General features: G+C 50.3%; 2 protein-coding genes across 4 annotated transcripts; one reads left to right on the top strand and one right to left on the bottom strand.

The window, feature by feature from the left end:
• The first annotated feature begins 4947 nt into the window (after positions 1 to 4947).
• Positions 4948 to 15136, top strand: Prickle3 (prickle planar cell polarity protein 3). 2 transcript variants are annotated; one of them, XM_021153242.3, is made up of 9 exons: positions 4948 to 5064; positions 6206 to 6291; positions 7115 to 7298; positions 10727 to 10840; positions 11108 to 11245; positions 12198 to 12401; positions 12495 to 12681; positions 13515 to 13814; positions 14361 to 15136. In XM_021153242.3, the coding sequence occupies exons 1-9, from the start codon at positions 5023 to 5025 to the stop codon at positions 14981 to 14983; spliced, it is 1878 nt and encodes a 625-aa protein (XP_021008901.1). In that variant the 5' UTR covers positions 4948 to 5022; the 3' UTR covers positions 14984 to 15136. The 2 variants fall into 2 exon arrangements, with proteins under 2 accessions (XP_021008901.1, XP_085694425.1); XM_085838299.1 differs by lacking the exons at positions 4948 to 5064; positions 6206 to 6291 and having other exon boundaries at positions 7170 to 7298; positions 10432 to 10840.
• A 342-nt stretch (positions 15137 to 15478) lies between these two features.
• Plp2 (proteolipid protein 2) lies at positions 15479 to 18715 on the bottom strand. Of its 2 annotated transcripts, none has more exons than XM_021153965.3 (5): positions 18443 to 18715; positions 16906 to 17061; positions 16706 to 16801; positions 16187 to 16277; positions 15479 to 15765 (listed from the first exon to the last, which is right to left on the bottom strand). In XM_021153965.3, the coding sequence occupies exons 1-5, from the start codon at positions 18536 to 18538 to the stop codon at positions 15746 to 15748; spliced, it is 459 nt and encodes a 152-aa protein (XP_021009624.2). In that variant the 5' UTR covers positions 18539 to 18715; the 3' UTR covers positions 15479 to 15745. The 2 variants fall into 2 exon arrangements, with proteins under 2 accessions (XP_021009624.2, XP_085694426.1); XM_085838300.1 differs by lacking the exon at positions 18443 to 18715 and adding an exon at positions 17485 to 17767.

The following is an 18715-nucleotide window of genomic DNA, read 5'->3' as shown; positions in this document are numbered from 1 at the left end:
TCCAGACAGGCAGGTGAAGAGGACGAGGGATGTGTGGTGGTCTCAGAAGAGGAAGCCCATTCTGTAATGGGGCAGAAAAGAAAAAACGTTTCCAGTTGAGTGGAGTTTGAGCAGTGGGTGTAGGAGGCCATGGTTGGGAGCTGTGAGGTGAGTTTTGCTAAAAGGAGGAAGGAGTACTCCTGACCCCGCCCCCCACTCCCCTGAATGGAGGTAACCTGGGAAGAGCCAAGTATTGTGGTTTGGAGGGTGAGCGAAATGTCCCTTACTGACTCCCTCAAAAGAGGACTAGATAATCAGAAGACAGAATCTACAGGTCTGTGGGGCTGGCCTACCTTCTCCACCCTTTCTCTACCCTCTCCCTCCACACTCCCGTCTGTCCCGGAATACTTGGAGGCTGGGTCTGGAGCCCCAATCCTGTACCCTCTGCTGTGTCTGTGATGTTGGTAGTGCCTGTGATCGTGTGTTGCCATTTTGTCTGACTGTGGCCCCTCCCTTTTCCCTCCAGACCCCCTACTTTCCTGTGCCCTTCGGTATTGTTTGAAGACCCCCCTCCCCAAGGAAGAGCAAATATGAGAACCCCCCCCAATAAACTCCTCAACTATCTAGTCATCCCGGCTCTTTTTCTCAGTGCGCGTCCTTTTGGGGGGGGGGGGTGACATGCAGAAGGCACAGGAGGCTGGAGGAAAGGAGACTAGAGGAAGCTCAGATCCTGTAGCATCCTGCTGAAGCCTCGCCTACAAAGTACTCTTGAGTTTCATTCTGCCTTACAACTGTTTACTGTTCCATTGCTGGCTGTCAGTCCTCCTCTTCCTGGCCCACAAGGAAGTCTTCTCAAATCCTCAAGGCCTCCCCAACTAGGGAGACTCCACAAGACCTCACCTTACGCAAGCCTTTGTTTCTGAACCCTTCTGTGGTATCTTCCCTCCTTTCTCTTGCCTCAGCCTCAGCAAGAAAACCAGAGGCCTGCCAGGTGGGGAGAAGAGGTTGATTAACTGATGAAGAAGTGCTCCCCTCCCCCAGCTTCTCCCTGGACCAGAGTCAGGAAGTGGCAAGGTTGTGTGTTGTAATAGGGTTGAGGTGGGCAGAAGGAGGAGTTCCTGGGCGCCCAAGATGAAAGGCCTGTCTGACCATTGCTGCCTCATGCCTAATTAAAGACTCAAGTCAGGCGCCTGAGTTCTGAGTTGTAGCTGCAGATGCTTGACCCCCTTTCCTGGCTCCAAGGCCCAGAGATGCGGAGAGCAGGAGAGACCCAGCTATAGAAATGAGCTCAGGAAAGAAGATCTACCTGGAGACAGACAAATAGGGGAACAGGAAGGAAGGCTCTAAGACCTCATTCTTTGGGCAGAGGTGCAGTGGGGGAACCTCACCAGTGATTTCAGACTTTTCCATATAAACCAAGATCTAAATAACTTTAAAAGTCCCACAGTCTTTACATATTAAAAGTTCAATCCCTTTAAAATATCCAATATCTTTTAAAATCCAAAGTCTTTTTACAATTAAAAGACTCTTAACTGTGGGCTCCACTGAAAAACTTCCTTCAAGAGGGAAAATTTTCAGGGCACGGTCAAAAGCAAAATCACACTCCAACCATCCAATGTCTGGGATCCATTCACGATCTTCTGGGCTCCTCCAAGGGCTTGGGTCACTTCTCCAGCCATGCCCTTTGTAGCACACACCTTGTCTTCTAGGCTCCAGCTGCCTGTACTCCACTGCTGCTGCTGTTCTTGGTGGTCATCTCATGGTACTGGTATCTCCAAAACACTGCATGACCCTTTCAGTACTGGACCACCAATTGCAACTGAGGCTGCACCTTCACCAATGGCCTTACATGGCCTCTCACAGTGCTGAGCCTCAGCTGTTCTGCATGACCCCTTCATGCCTTCAAAACCAGTACCACCTGGGTGACTCTTACACATTACCAAGTCCAGCTGCAGCATGAGGTACAACTTTGGCTATCTCTGGAACACAGCCTCTTTGTGCTCTCAGAAAACACTTCCCAGAAGATTTCACCTCAGTGATGCTGGTCTCTTCTTAATCACCGCTAATTTCTTAGCTCCAGCTAACCAGCATCAATAGTCCCTTTAATGCAAAGTTTTCGATTTAGTAGTTCTGGTATCTTGTTAATCACAGCTGATTCTTCAGCCCCAGCTAACTAGAACCACAGAATCTTCACAATCAAAATATCAATGGCCCTGATAAGAGTCTTTAATCTTTCCTCTGAAATTTCACAAGCCAGGCCTCCATCTTCTGTTTTCAACATTATCTTCCAACCTCCTACACAACATCCCACAGAGCTTTTAACACCGAATGGATCTTCTAGCTCAAAGTTCCAAAGTCCTTCCACAGTCCTCCCCAAAACATGGTCAGGTTGTCACAGGAATACCCCACTATGCTGGTACCAATTTGTCTTCATCAGGGTTTCTATTCCTGCACAAACATCATGACCAAGAAACAAGTTGGGGAGGAAAGGGTTTATTCAGCTTATACTTCCCACATTGCTGTTGATCACCAAAGTAAGTCAGGACTGGAACTCAAGCAGGTCAGGAAGCAGGAGCTGATGCAGAGGCCATGGAGGGATGTTACTTACTGGCTTGCTTCCCCTGGCTTGCTCAGCCTGCTCTATTATAGAACCCAAGACTACTAGCCCAGAGATGGCACCACCCACAAGAGGCCCTTCCCCCTTGATCACTACATGCCTTACAGCTGGATCTCATAGAGGTATTTCCCTAACTGAAGCTCCTTTCTCTGTGATAACTCCAGCCTGTGTCAAGTTGACACACAAAACCAGCCAGTACAATTGACCCCTTGTCAACTTGACACAAAAACACATCACTATTAAGCCTCAACCCTTACTTTCTGTTTTTGTTTGTTTGTTTGTTGTTTTGTCGAGACAGGGTTTCTCTGTGTAGCCCTGTCCTGGAACTGGCCTCGAACTCGGAAATTTGCCTGCCTCTGCCTTCCAAGTGCTGGGATTAAGGGCGTGCGCCACCACCACCGCCTGGCCAACCCTTACTTTCTTTCTTTTTTTTTTTTTTTTTTTTTTTTTTTTTTTTTTTTTTTGGTTTTTCGAGACAGGGTTTCTCTGTATAGCCCTGGCTGTCCTGGAACTCACTTTGTAGACCAGGCTGGCCTCGAACTCAGAAATCCGCCTGCCTCTGCCTCCCGAGTGCTGGGATTAAAGGCGTGCGCCACCACGCTCGGCCAACCCTTACTTTCTTATTCATCCCCAAAATCTAAATAACTTTAAAAGTCCCACAGTCTTTACATATTAAAAGTTCAATCCCTTTAAAATGTTCAGTATCTTTTAAAATTAAAAGTCTCTTAACTGTGGGCTCCATTAAAATACTTTCTTCCTTCAAGAGGGAAAAATATCAGGGCACAGTCACAATCAAAAGCAAAAATCAATCTCTAACCATCCAATGTCTGGGATCCAACTCACAATCTTCTGGGCTCTTCCAAGGGCTTGGGTCACTTCTCCAGCCATGCCCTTTGTAGCATAAACATTATCTTCTAGGCTCCAGCTGCCTGTACTCCACTGCTGCTGCTGTCCTTGGTGGTCATCTCATGGTACTGGCATCTCCAAACACTACTGTCTTCTGCTGTAACTAGGCTTCACCAACAGCCTCTCATAGGCTCTCTTCATGGTGCCAAGCCTCAACTCCTTTGCATGACCCCTTCAGTCCTGGGCCATCAATTGCAACTGAGGCTGCACCTTCACCAATGGCCCCATGGCCTCTCTCAGTGCCGAGCCTCAGCTGCTCTGGATGACCCCTTCATGCCTTCAAAACCAGTGCCACCTGGGTGACTCTTACACATTACCAAGTCCAGCCACAGCACAAGGTACAACCTTGGCTATCTCTGGAACACAGCCTCTTTGTTCTCTCAGAACACTTCCCAGAAGATTTCACCTCAATGATGTTGGTCTCTTCTTAATCACAGCTAATTTCTTAGCTCCAGCTAACCAGCATCAATAGTCCCAGTAATGCCAAGTTTTCTCTTTGTTTTGTTTTGTTTGTTTGTTTGTTTGTTTGTTTAGACAGGGTTTCTCTGTGTAGCCCTGGCTGTCCTGGACCTCACTTTGTAGAACAGGCTGGCCTTGAACTCAGAAATCCACCTGCCTCTGCCTTCTCAGTGTCGGGATTAAAGGCGTGCGCCACCACTCCGGGCTTCAAAGTGTTCTCTTTAATAGTTCTGGTATCTTGTTAATCACAGCTGATTCTTCAGCCCCAACTAACTAAAACCACAGAATCTTCACAATCAAAACAGCAATGGCCCTGAAAAGAGTTTTTAATCTTCTCTGGAATTTCACAAGCCAGGCCTCCATCTTCTGCACTGTTCTCAACATTATCTTCCAGCCTCCTACACAACATCCCACAGAGCTTTTAACACGGAATGGATCTTCTAGCTCAAAGTTCCAAAGTCCTTCCACAGTCCTCCCCAAAACATGGTCAGGTTGTCACAGGAATACCCCACTATGCTGGTACCAAAATGGAACAGATCTAGCAGGATGTTGAGAGCCACAGAACACCAGCTACCACTGAAGATGAAGTTGGGATGGTCCTTGTAACATTCATCCTGGGAAAAGAGAACCTGGGAAGGGACCAAGAGGTGGCTTTGACCCCTGTTCCCCAAAGCTTTCAAGACTCTATTCTTAGAAACAAGCACTCTAGTGTCACACTCTCACCATGTCTCCACATCCAAACCCGTTTGCTTCCGGCTTTCCAACACTAAAGGCCATGTGGCACCGAGGGATACTGAAGGCTCAGCCTTCTGACACTCTGCTCAGGCTCTCGCCCTGGGATGAACGCCAACAACGGGCTTTCCAGCAAGGCACTCACTCACCTTTAGATAGGGGACACCGGGGTGATTGAGACACTACACAGGCCGTGGGGCGGGCCCTGGAAAGCGTGCTCCTCCCACCTCGGAGTCAAGTTTACGGAACAGAGCTGCCAGGCCCGACGCGCCGTGGCAGCCGACTCCATTCGTCTGAACCAGCCGTGCTTGAATCTGTCTGAGCGCGCCATGTTCGCGCGTGGGTCCCGGAGGCGCCGCTCTGGGCGTGCGGTGAGCAGGGCTCAGGACAGTGGTGGGGGTCAGGGGTAAACTAAGATCCAGACGAGGGGACAGGGCACCGGGACAGAGGGGAGGCACCCTAAGGGAGGATATGGGAACTCCCTTCCCCAGTTTTCCCAGACTGGGGCACAGGGACTGAAGTAGAATCGTGGATGCAGAAACGTGTAGATATGGTGGCTTAAGCCCCTAACACGCCTCACACTTTTATCACTGTTGCAATCTGGGGATGCCCCCCTTATCTGTGAATTAATCTGAAAGGTGAAAAGAATAGGGGCTTGAGATTTGAGGTTGAGCAAGAGTGGGGCATCCTGAGTTTCTGATTAAGGGACCTCATACATTGAGGGACTGTAGAGTGAAAGTGGGGGTCCTTCATCCAGGGGTACCAAGAGTCAATGAACTAAGATTTAGGATCAGAAGAATTCCAGGTTTCCATCGGAGTCTGGAAGCTGACTTCCTAGATAGGATGGTGTCTCTCTTGCTTTGAAAGATCTTTAACCAAAAAAGGTGGAATCTGGACCAAAGAAGAATAGTTCTAAACTATGCCGGGTAAAGAGAAAGATTTCTTGGGCTAGGGCTTTCTGAATGGAGCAGGGATGGCCCGTGGTCCTAAAGACACTCCTCATTTCCTCAGGTAGGAGAGATGGAGCCAGGATTTGGGGGAGGGGCGGGAGAACTTCTGAGGGAATGGCATTGCCCAGAGTCCATGAGGGATCCCAGGGAAAGGAGAGGTTCTCAGACACCTGCCCTGTGGGACTGGAGTGCTGCTGTAGCCCTGGATATTGAAGGGAGACTTGGGAAGGAATGCCCAGATTAGGGTCTCTGCTCTGGTAGGTAGAGGACTCTCTCTCTCCGACAGACCTGTCTGAGAACTAAAGAGGGACAGACCAGCCCAGACAGAAGAATTCCCTAGAAAGGGAATACAGGAAAGTGGTCTCAGCTGCCCTGCCTCTGGTTTGAATGCTTCCTCCTCCCCCGCGCTCCATGCACGGTCTCAGCCTGCCCAGCGCTGCCACCCCTGTAAGACAGGCCCCAGCCTGCGGTTGTGAGCCTGGGAGTGGAGTAGCAGGCGTTGACTTCTTCCTCCCTCCTCCCGCACCTTATTTCTTCTTGCATCTGCTCCCACCCACCACAGCCTCCAGAAGCAGAGGACCCTGCCCGCGGCCAGCCTTGCAATTCCTGCAGGGAACAGTGCCCAGGCTTCCTGCTGCATGGCTGGAGGTAAGTGACCCTAGCCATTGTCAGAGATCCGCCCCAAGGCTTGAGCTCCGCCCATAGAGAGCTCAGTTGGGAAAGAAGCCTCAAAGTTCATTCCAGGGCCCCGCCCCTGACTCATTCCCAAGAGACCTGTTCCCAGGAGAGTTCCACAGCCCTGAACCCCAAAGAATCTTCTCTCAAGTCTAAGTCCCATGTCTAGAATGATCTTCTAGCCCCGTCCACAGCCCCTTCTTAGGCTCAGAACTTTCCCCCCATACCCAGTGGCCTTTTACCCAAAGTCTAAGAGCCCATAGTCCCACAGACTCCCAATTGTATCCCCGCTCCCCCTACACATAACCTAGAGACCTTTCTTCAGGAGTGGTTACCCCACAGAGCACAGACTCGTTTGCCTAAGGAAATCCCTTGATTTATGATACTAGTCTCAGCTCCGGAGTCCCGCCCCTGCCAGACCTATTGCCCAAAGGATCTGACCCAAGCACCAGAGCTGAAACTGAAGCCCCACCCCTTCACATCCTGTACCCAGAATCACAGCCCAACCCCCTCCCCCCCACACCCCACCCCCGTCCTCTAGGCCCCTATTTCCAGACCAGTCATCATCGAGAAGCTGAGCCTGGCACAGCCAGTGTCCCATGGCCTGGTCACAAGGCAAAGTCAGACCCTGGCTCTTAGCCTCAGCTCCTGTCAGCCCTGGCCTCAGGCACAGAGCTCTGTCCCAGCTCTGAGTCCTTTGGTGTTAATCTACATGTCCTGCCCTTCAGTTGGATGAGTACCTAGAGATCTGGGTGGACCACTCCTTAGTCATTGACTCCTATCCTGGCTCTCACAGAAAGATCTGCCAGCACTGCAAATGCCCGCGGGAGGAGCATGCTGTACGCACTGTACCTGTGGACCTAGAACGCATCATGTGCCGGCTCATCTCAGACTTCCAGCGCCACTCCATTTCCGATGACGACTCAGGCTGTGCCTCAGAGGAGTATGCCTGGGTACCCCCTGGCCTTAAGCCGGAGCAGGTGACCAAAGGCTGGCTACCCACTCTAGTTCTCCAATGGGCACACACATATGCAGGCACATATGCATTTAAGTGCAGACCTATTTCTGGAGTAATGTTGAAGTGTGGTCCACCTACCAGTGTCTCTCTGTTCTGAGTGATCACTGGACCAGTTCCTCTGAGTCTTGTTCACTTTTCATCCCATTCTTTTTTAAAGGTGTGTGTGTGTGTGTGTGTGTACAGGTGCCTGAAGAGACCAGAAGAGGGTATCAGACCCAGTGGAAGTGGAGTTATAGAGGTTGTCAGCTGGCATGTGTGTGCACTGGAAACTGAGTTCCAGTTCTCTGGATGAGCAGGAGAGCACTTTTAGCCACTGAACTATCTCTCCAGCCCCATTTCTATTCTATCCTTTACTCCAGACTATCTCAGCATGTCATTCACTATGTCTCCATCGAATTATGCATGCATTCAATTGGTACTGAGCATTTGCCACTTGTTGGGCACGTCTAGGCACTGAGGACAGACAGTAAAGAAAGCAGAAAACAAAGGCTGAGGGTATGGTTCAGGCATAGAGCTTTTGCCCTAGCATGCATTTGACACTGGGTTTTAACTCCAGCACCAAATTACACACATATGCACACACGTGCTGGCACTTATATTCCCACACAGGAATACCAACATCCAAAAATTCTTGTCTCTTTTATAAAACTCCATAATATCTATATATACCCTACACCTCATGTAAAATGGCACATTATTTTTGTATATAACCTAAACATCTTCTCTACACTTTAAATCTTTTCTAGATTATAGTCTGTGCTACACTGTAAATGTCAGATAGGCAGTTGTATTATGTCTGGTCTGGGATTTGTGGCTCTGTTGTAAAGAACATGCCTAACATGTACAAGGCCTTGGACTCAAGCCCACAGTCAAGAAAAAAAAAGATAGTGTTCAGGAAAAAAAAATAGCTGGGTGTGGTAATACATGCCTGTAATCCCAGCTCTGGGAAGACTGAAGCAGGAAGAGCACCACAAATTTGAGGCTGTATGTTATATAGAGAGAATGCCAGGCCGGCCAAGAGTAATAATAAGACCCTATTAAAAAAATAACAATAATGGCAAGAAAAAATTTGCATGCTGTTGGGAAGTGGTGGTGCACACCTTTAATCCCAGCACTTGGGAGGCAAAGGCAAAAAGGATCTCTGTGAGTTCAATGCTAGCCTGATCTACAGAGTAAGTTCCAAGACAGCCAGGGCTACACAGAGAAACCCTGTCTCAGAAGAATAGTCAGTGTGTAGAGGTGTTCTGTTCATATGGATCTTTAAAAACTATCTTTGGTGAGTTAATCCTGGAGTGTGGGGACTCTCGGGAAGGCATGACTGTGTATCAGGTGGCATAAGGGATATGGAAGTAAAAAAACAAAAGCGGAGGGAGGAAAGGGAAGGAGGCCAGGATTATAAATAGAGTGCCCAGGCAAGCCCTATCTGAGCCGCCCTGAAGGAGGTGAAGTGAGCCTTACAGAGATCTGAAGTTGGCACAGTTCAGGCTAAGTAGAAATGCCAAGGGACAGAGGCACGGTGTGCTTGGCACATCTGTGTGAAGAAATGTGAGGAGACTAGTGGGGCAGGAGCAGAGTGGGCAGGGTGAGAGTGCCTGCAGGGAAGGGCAGAGGACGGAAGGAGAGGGTCATGGAGACAACTTTACTCTGAGGGGAGAGGCTCGAGAAGACTGGGAGAAGAGGGGCATGGCTTGTCTTCTTATGTAAAAGTATATCTGGCTGCTATAACAGCCTGTAGTAGCAAGGGTGGAATCAGGACTGCTGACTAGGAAGCTGTGTCAATAGTTGGGGTCACTGCTGAGTGAGGCTTGTTTTTGGAAATCTACACAATGCTAGGACTAAGGCACTGCACCTTTGTACATGCACTACCACTGAGTGTGGGAAACCTCCCAGCCTCAATCCTAGATACATTGTCTTTTGTTGTTTTGGTAGGATACAGGGCTCTGTGTCCCTTTATTGGACAGGAACTCACTATGTGACCCAGCACAGCCTAGACTACATAACAAGTTCCAGTCTTTAAGAAAAGAAATCAGGCCAGGCACATGGCTTGAATTCCAGCACTCGGGAGGTAGAGGCAGGCAGATCCTTCAATGTTCAAGGCCAGCCTGGTCTACAGAGGGAGTACCAGGATAGCCAGAGCTACACATAGAAACTCTAACTAGGTGGGGAGGAGAGGGGGAGAGGGAGAGAGAGAGAGGGAGAGAGAGAGAGAGAGAGAGAGAGAGAGAGAGAGAGAGAGAGAGAGAAATGGAAAGCCAGGCATAGTTGCACAGGCTTTAAGTACCAGCATCTGAAGCATCTGAGATGGTGAGGCAGGTAGATCTTTGTGCATTCAAGGCCAACCTAAAGATGAATGGGTGAATGAAGTAGTATGAGAATGGTGCACACCTTTAATCCCAGCACTTGGGAAACAGAGGCAGGCAGGATCTCTGTGAGTTTGGGGCCAGCCTGGTCTACTACATAGTGAAACCCTGTCTGTCTTGAAAAACCTAAAAAGAAAAAAAAAAAAAAAAAGGAAAGAAGCTTAGGTAAACCAAGCACAGTAGTGCATACCTGCTGTAATCCCAGCCCTTAGGAGACTAAGGCCAGCCTGATCTAAATTGCAAGGGCCAAACCAGCAAGAACTAGATATTGATTCCCCCATCTCAAAGAGGAAAGGTCAGGGAAGGAGAGATTTTTTTAAAAGGCCAACAAAGAGCAAGTTTGAATAAGAGTTGGTGCTGCTAGTTACATAACCACATTACCTAGGACATGGGGAGAGGTCTCGGAGCTGCATTTTTGGCACCTTAGCCAACAGATCACCATTATAGCCAAGGTGAATGCAAATTTCTAACAAGGTATATATAGACAGAGGCAAGGGGACCAAGGACTCAGCCCTATAACCATCCCATATTCAGGTGTCCACTAGTTGAGGAACAATAAAGAATGAGACAAACAGCCAGTGAGGAAGGAAGGAAGGAACCTGGGGCTTTGTGGTATTCTGGAGGCCCAAGGAAGAAACTGTTTTCAGGAAGCAAGAGTAATCAGCAGGGACCTGGACTAAGGATGCTCTAACCAATGAGGACTAAGACGAGAACAATGATTTTATTTTTTTACAGCGCAGACATCCCCAGTGACCTGAGTTGGGCCAAGATACAATGGGAGCAAAGGAAGCAGACTGGACAGGAATGTTCAACTCTTTTGAGAAGTTTTGCTATAAAGGGAAGAAGAGAGCAGAGTTTTCCCTGCAGGTCCCTTCAACCATTCAGGAGTTTTGAGAAAGAGATTGGCTTCAGGACAAGTGCCCTTCAGATGGCTTTAATTTTCCCATAGAACCACGGACCCATGACCTCGCTGTATCCTAGCTCATCCCTAACTGTAATTGTTTTCTCTCACCCTTTCACGTCCTCCCAGGTTTACCAGTTTTTCAGTTGCCTTCCAGAGGACAAGGTCCCCTATGTCAACAGTCCTGGGGAGAAATACAGGATAAAGCAGCTACTGCACCAGCTACCCCCACATGACAGTGAGGTGAGGAGGGGAGAAGGCTGGGCGGGCATGCTAGGAGTGGGGTACAGCCTGGACAAATCCAGGGCTAACTGACAAGAAATGGGCAGGGTCAGCTCAGGAAAGGCCTGGAGAAGCAAGAGCCAAAAGGGGAACATGCCTTGACCAAAGGTAGCTGAGTCTTGAGAGAAGAGGGATGGGTCTCACCAATGGGAGGCATCTTATAGATAATGGCATAGAAGTATACTCTGTGAGCGTGGATGAAATCCAAAGGACTCCTTCTCTCCCCAGGCACAGTACTGCACAGCCCTGGAAGAGGAGGAGAAGAAAGAGTTGCGAGCCTTCAGCCAGCAGAGGAAGCGGGAGAATCTGGGACGAGCCACCGTTCGAATCTTCCCAGTGACCATTACTGGGGCCATCTGCGAGGAGGTGAGCTATAGTGGGGTCTCAGCAAGTGAAGGCTCTGAGGCCTACCCCTTAACACCCAGTGAGGTGTCTCTAGAGTCTTCTGGTGAATATGCTGTGTCCCTTAGATACCCATATTGGGTCTAATTTGTCTCTAAGGCCTTGATGGATACTTCTGTAGTTTCCTCTCCCCCGTGCAGAAGGCATAGAACAGGGACTGTCTCTTCTGCTCTTCTTGTGATCAGAACTTGTTCTTAAGATTTGATCCACATAGCTGGGCCTTGTGGCTCACACGTGTAATCTCAACAATTTGGGAGGCTGAGGCAGAAGGATTGTCAAATTCAAGGGCATCCCATAGTAAGACCACGTTTCAAAACAAAGAGCTCACTCACAAGCCTATCCCCCAGCCATGCAAATTAATAACAACAAATAATAAGATTAATAAACTGATGCATAGTGGCAGAGTCTGAATCCTGAGGGAGAACCCTCCACAGTTGATGGGATTTGTCCCCAAGGCCTTGCCTGGTGGGTGGGGGCCTGTCTTTAAAACTATTTGGTGAGATCCATTGGCTGAGACCTCTGTGGGGCAGAGACTATCTCTACAGCACCTCCACTGGGTGTAGCTTAATATTTGCCCCAGTCACCTAGAAAAAGGTTTGCCTGTAAGGCCACCCATGATTAAGTCTTGTCTTTATGATTTTCCCACAAGCAGAGTAAATCGCTTATGTGCGATCGACTTGTGAGTGGAAACTATCTCAGATTTATCCCATAGGAGATGCTGGTTGCTGGAAAATCAGGGGTTTAAGGCCAGCCATAGCTGTGTATTAAATTCAGAACCAGCCTGGGCTGTGTGAGATCCTGTCATAAGAAAATATACAAAGTTTCATCATGGGAGAGGCCAAGCATTCTCACATGCTTGGCTGACCCCATCCATCTGACTCTCTTGGTGACTGTGGTGGCGTCTGTCATTTGGCAGTGTGGCAAGCAGATCGGCGGTGGGGATATTGCAGTCTTTGCCAGCCGCGCAGGCCTTGGTGCCTGTTGGCACCCTCAGTGCTTTGTGTGTACCACGTGCCAGGAGCTGCTGGTTGACCTCATCTACTTCTATCATGCTGGCAAGGTCTACTGTGGGCGCCACCATGCTGAGTGTCTGCGCCCTCGCTGCCAAGCGTGTGATGAGGTTTGTGCCACCCTGGCCAGAGGTGGGAATGGAGGGTGGACTGAGCCAGAAGCGAGCTCTTCCAACAGCCCCGCGGTGATCTGTGCCTTACAGATCATCTTCTCCCCTGAATGTACGGAGGCGGAGGGGCGACACTGGCACATGGGTCACTTCTGCTGTTTCGAGTGTGAAGCTTCATTAGGAGGGCAGCGCTATGTCATGCGTCAGAGCCGCCCCCACTGCTGTGCCTGCTATGAGGCCCGCCATGCGGAATACTGTGACGGCTGTGGGGAACACATCGGTGGGTGAGAACGTGCTGGGACAGGACAAAGGGGCGTAGGAACAGCTAGGCCATGGCCCCACTCACCTCTCTCTCTCTCTCTCTCTCTCTCTCTCTCTCTCTCTCTCTCTCTCTCTCTCTCCCCTCCCAACAAAGCTCCTTCTCCTCTTCCCTCCTTTCCTTTGGTGCTGGAGATGGGACTCAGGGCCAGAGCTTCTATCATGCCCAACAGATTTTCTACCACTGATCTATCTTCCCCAGCCTATGTCCTGCTTTCTAAATTCCACCGACACATCAGCCGCCCCTACAACACCTAAATGCACCTACAGAGCACCGTCTGATTCCAGCACGCTAAAGGGAAGCCTTTACCACAGAGCTATATTCTCTTCCTTTCCACCTTCCTCCCTCCCTCATCCTACCTGAAGTCCTGCCTTCTAGCACACCCTACCTTTTTGGACATCCTACCTTCTTAAACTGGCTTCTTTCCCACCAAATCCCGCTCCTCCCTAAGTCCCACCCCCAATAGCCACACCTCTTTCCAGTTCCAGTCTTCCATTTATTTGCCTTCTACCTAAAGCTGACTGGCGCTCCTAATGTCCACGTGTTAGAGCTCAGTGCCCAGCTATGCTCATGGTAGAAAAGAAAGAGAAAGTGCCATTGCCAAGAGATAAGGAAGATGAGGGCTAAATCTCACATTATCTGCTTTCTCCACAGAAAGGGTCCCTTCTGGAAGTGAGGAGAAAAGTCAGGGTCCCCTACTTCAAATCCCCCACCTCTTCCTAAGAAAGAGCCCACTTAGGTAGGGTAGCCTATGAGTGCTCCCTCAGTTTCCCCACGTGTGTTGGTCCTCACAGGCCTGGACCAGGGCCAGATGGCTTATGAGGGCCAACACTGGCACGCTTCAGATCGCTGCTTCTGCTGTAGCCGTTGCGGTCGACCTCTTCTGGGCCGCCCTTTCCTGCCACGCCAAGGCCTGATCTTCTGCTCACGAGCCTGCAGCCTTGGGTCCGAGACCACTGCTCCAGGGTCCGGCCGACGCAGCTGGAGCGCCGGCACCGTCACCGCACCGCTCACAACTTCTACAGCTTCTTTCTCAGCTACGGAGGGGACATCAGAGACAGCCAGCAAAGGCACCTGTACCAAGGCAGAGCCTGGTGAGCCCCACCTCCACTAGGCCTTTCCTGGGCTGCCCAGTCTTATCCTGTAGCATCTATCTCTAGATAGCTGGGCCCATCTTTCTCTATTTCAGGACTAGTCTCTAGCCCTGACCCCACCTTTCTGTTGACCCTAGTCCACCCTGTGCCTGCAGAACCTTTACACACACACCTTAACTCGTCCCATCTTGAGTTGAAGTAATTCCCTCACTTCAGGCAACTGGTCACCCTCTACCCACTACACCCAGGCTTCCCCTTTGTTCTATCTCAACCCAAATCTACTCCAGCCCTTGATAATACCCACTTCTGGCCAACCCATCTGCCCATTTCCTGGCCAAACCTTCCCTACTCATGCTAATTTACTCCCTATCCTTCTCTCCACTCAAGGCCTGAAGCAAGAGGCAAACTTTGGGGTATCCAGTGTCTGACCCCTGCCCCTCTTCCTAGTCCTAGTAGAGGGAAGAAGTCATTCCCAAGTCTTTCCTCCGGTAAGGGCCAGCCAGGACAAGCACATATCTGGTGTCTTCCATCTTTCCTTTTTCCCAGCTGCAGGCCCTGAAGAGCCCTCCCACTTTCTGAGAGGAGCCCCCCACCGCCATTCTATGCCTGAACTGGGACTCCGCAGTGCTCCTGAGCCACCCACAGAACCCCCTGGCCATCTTGCCCTGCATCCAGATGATAACACCTTTGGTCGCCAAAGTACGCCTCGTGTCAGCTTCCGAGACCCTCTGGTATCTGAAGGAGGTCCACGACGGACCCTTAGTGCACCTCCAGCCCAGCGCCGCAGACCGCGAAGTCCCCCACCCAGAACCCCCAGCTGCCACCACCACCACCACCATCATCGACGCAGGCGCCAGCGGCACCGCCGCCGAGGGAGCCACCATCACCACCACCATCCTGGCAGACATGGCCACCATCGCTGTGACTTGGGATCAGGTTCAGATTCAGGATCTTGCTCCAGCTCTCCCTCCAGCCCCAGTTCAGAGTCTTCTGAGGATGATGGCTTCTTCCTGGGGGAACGTATACCACTGCCCCCTCACCTGTGCAGGCCCAGGACCACTCAGGACACCCCAACCGAAACCTTTAACTCCCCAGCCCAGCCACTTGTCCAGGAGTCTCACCCCGTGATGCCTCGCCAGACCCGGGACAAGAATTGCATCGTGGCTTAAAGGAAGGCAACTTTAGAAGGAATTCTACCTTTCTAAAGTCAGTGTAAATGATGATTGTCCTAAACTAAGTCATGGTCCCCTTCTGCACTCCATCTTGTTTGTATTAGCGAAGCAATGTAATAGTTGTTAAAGAAACAGGCCTGGCTTCTTTGATCCAATGGTTTTGCCTCAATTTCCCTCCTCCTGATGCTAACATACATTTCATCAAAAAAAGTTAACTTATTCATTATAGACTTTAACAATATTTTTATTGTTTATTTAGCCCTTCACAGCTCACCCCACACAGAGAAAAAGGTTATTTGTAGTGGGTCACACTCATTTTGTAGCTTATGTGGGGATACGGTTCAAGCAGAACTGATGTCCACTGCTGGTACTGCAGAGCAAAGGGGAATCTAGGCACATCCATAAAGGTGGCCACACCCAGATGGGTTGATTGGCAGGCTGGAAGACAAAACTCCCAATAAAGGCACTTTTACAGGGATGTAGCTCAGTGGAGAATACTTGCATAGTATGCACACGGCTCTAGGTTCAATCTCTTGTACCATAAGCACTTTCAATGGGGTCAGAGAATTGTGGAAACCGGAGGAAAAATTGTTTTAGAGACAGGATCTCACTGTGTAGCCCTGGCCTCAAACTCACAGGGATCCACCTGCCTCTGCCTCCTGAGAGCTTGGAGGAAAGGCGAGCACCACCACCGCCCGACAGGAGGAAAGTTTTTGATGGAGGAGCTATTGACAGGTAGCAGAGACCGCTGAAAGACGATCACGGGCCATCAGTGGGGTCTGCAGGAGGAAGAAAGAAAGCATCGATGAATCTAGAGGCCCATTTATACAGACGGGAATTCTGACACACGACATTTCATGACACAAAAGACATTAAGAATCAATAAGGGACACACTTGGCAGTCATATCTTTCCCTAGAAGGTCCTTTTCCTTTTTCTTCTTTTTTTTTCCTTAATTTTTTTTTTAAAAAACAAAAAAAAAACAAAAACAATAACAAAAAAACAGGTTCTAACTATGTACCTCTGGCTGTCCTGGAACTTACTATATTGACCAAGCTGGCTTTGAACTCACAGAGATCTGCCTCCAGGGTGCTGGGATTAAAGGTGTTTGCTACTACTGCCCAACCCTTTTGTTTGTTTCTGCTCTCAGCGTGAATGCACACACATGTGCACACACGTATATACACACGCACACACTTACCAGTGGGGGCTGCTGTATGTCTTTGCTGCTTTAGAGGGAAGGTGATATATGCATCATAGCCAAAGAGCAACGTAGCAAGTAAGCCCAGTATCTGGATAGATAGGAGTGAAGAGACTGGATTAGGGGGCATTCCTACTCAGCCCCCATGTCTTTGTACCCACCTCCAGGGAGGGGGCCTTGTAGGTTAGTGATGCCAGTCTCATGCTAGGAAGGCTGGAAACCTCAGGGACCGGTCAGGAGTCTGAATGCTTACTACCTCCCCATCTCCCCAATACCTCTCAGCACAGGACAGCCACCCCCATTGCCCCATATGCAGAGGGCTTGCTTCCTACTACAACTAGAGACAAAGTTCTAGCACATGGTAGCCTAACAGGTTGACAAAGGGGCTGCCTTTGCCTCTCACAAGATCTGTGTCTGACAAGGGACAGTGTTTTTACACCAAATGGTCCTTGCTGCGGCCAGACTTTGCTGTAAGTCCTGAAAGCTTTGCAGCATCTGTTTCTTGGGCCCCTTACTTACCCCAGCGACAACTCTGGAGCTGCCTCTTCCTTCTACAAGGACAACAATGGAGGTGATCAGGTACAGGATGGTTGCTATGAGGGATCTGAAGAAGTCCTGAGAAGTGGACCGAGAAAAAGGTGACCTCAGCACCCAGAGCTGCAGACCATTCCAACATCCCGAGCCCTGCCCAGCCCCGGCACTGCCGGCCCCTTTCTCACAGTCCAAGGCCAGTTGATGAATGATATCTTGGAGTGCAGGTCACACATATAGAAGACAAATAAGACAGCAGCAAAGATCATCTCAATCACCGACAGGGAGGAGTAGGCCGATGTTGTAGATGCACTGAAGCAAATCAAAATCACCAGGCACAGTATCTGAGAGCGGAGCAACAGAGCTCAATCAGCCACGGGTTAAAAGCAATGGTTTAAATTAAAAAAGAGGGAGCCGGGCGTGGTGGCGCACGCCTGTAATCCCAGCACTCAGGAGGCAGAGGCAGGCGGATTTCTGAGTTCGAGGCCAGCCTGGTCTACAAAGTGAGTTCCAGGACAGCCAGGGCTAACCAGAGAAACCCTGTTTCGAAAAACAAAAAAGCAAACAAAAAAATTTAGAAAAGAGGGCTCTCAAACCTAAATATCCATGGGGGGAGGAGGAAATCTACTTTCCAAGATGTAGCTCAGTGGCTGAGCATTTGCATAACATATGCAAGGCCCTAGGTTGTACTCAAGCTCCAGAGAGGAGGGGAGGATGGGGAAGAAAGAAAATTAAAAAAAAAAAAACACTTTTTCTCAAATAACTACCAGGAGTGAGAAAATGACGTCCGATAATTGCGAAACACCTCTCCCACGCTCAGTGTTCTTCCAAGCATTGTCTAAGGGCTTTACAAGTCTATTCCACTTAATCATCACGAGAATCTAATGAGCTAGATACATTTATTTTACACAGGAGGAAAGTGAGTCACAGAGAGGTTAAGTGGCTTGCCCAGGGTCAACCAGTAAGAAAAATGCCGAATTATGTGCTTCAGTTCTCCTTTCCCTGAGGGGAGTGGCTCTGCCAGGTGTTTTGTGAGCGCTGGTGGCGCCAGCGTCCATGCCTTGAGGGGGAGGGACGTTCGGTTCCCCAGGCAACCCCTTTGGGAAGGGGGGGGAGGGAGACTGACACTACAAGGGCAGGGCTCCGTTAAAGGAACCGCACCTCTTTTATGAGTGACCCAAAGGCGGTGCCCACTTGGAGGGGGATGGAAAAACCAAGGTTCCCTATAACCATCCAAAGAGCAAAGGACCTCCCATCCAGTCCCAAATGGGCAAGGAAGAACTGGCGAAGTGTGGAACGCCCTACCCTAGAGGGGACTAGCTCTACCCCACCCCAACAGGCCCCGCCTATAGGCGCACTGCCAGCCCGCCAGCTAGTGCCCAGGCCGGCCACGCCCTGCCACGAGAGGCTCCCACTCCCCAGGACCCCTTCTCTCCGACCACTATGAGCCTACACCCACACACACACCCACACACCCACAGCCCCCAACATTAGTTATAGATAACTCACCTCACCAGTGAACTACCAGCTCTCCACCCCTTCGCCCATGCCCCACCGAACGCCCTGCATCTTGGCTGGCTTCGACCCTCCTCCACAAACTCACCCACCTGCATCCCACTGCCAAGCAGCTGGACCACGTGCCTGCCTCAACCGCCACAGTCCCGTACCCAGTGGTCCAGCTTGCACATTCGGCCTCTACCCACCCTCCGGCCGGGGAACACTCACAATCTCAGCAAACAGGAGAATTCCCTTTTTGGTGCGCGAGAAGCTGGTGCAGGCTAACCAGCAGCCGGGGGCTGAGAGACGCTCAGAATCCGCCATGGTGGTGTGCTGGAGTCCCTGGGACGCAAAAGCTCTGCTTTCTGGCTCACGGGTTCGAGGTCGCTGCACACCCAGCCGTCTATCCCGCCGTCTGGCCGGGAAGGGGGCCCCCCGGGCAAAGGAGGGAATGAATCACCGCGCCTAGCAAAGCAGGCGGGGCCGGAGGGGGCCGGGCCA

The sequence above is a fragment of the Mus caroli genome, unplaced genomic scaffold (genome assembly GCF_978045245.1).
Source record: "Mus caroli unplaced genomic scaffold, Mus_caroli_1 scaffold_5, whole genome shotgun sequence".
Taxonomy (NCBI): Eukaryota; Metazoa; Chordata; class Mammalia; order Rodentia; family Muridae; genus Mus; species Mus caroli.
The sequence above is the reverse complement of the archived record's forward strand: the minus strand, read 5'-3'. Positions and strand labels throughout refer to the sequence as shown.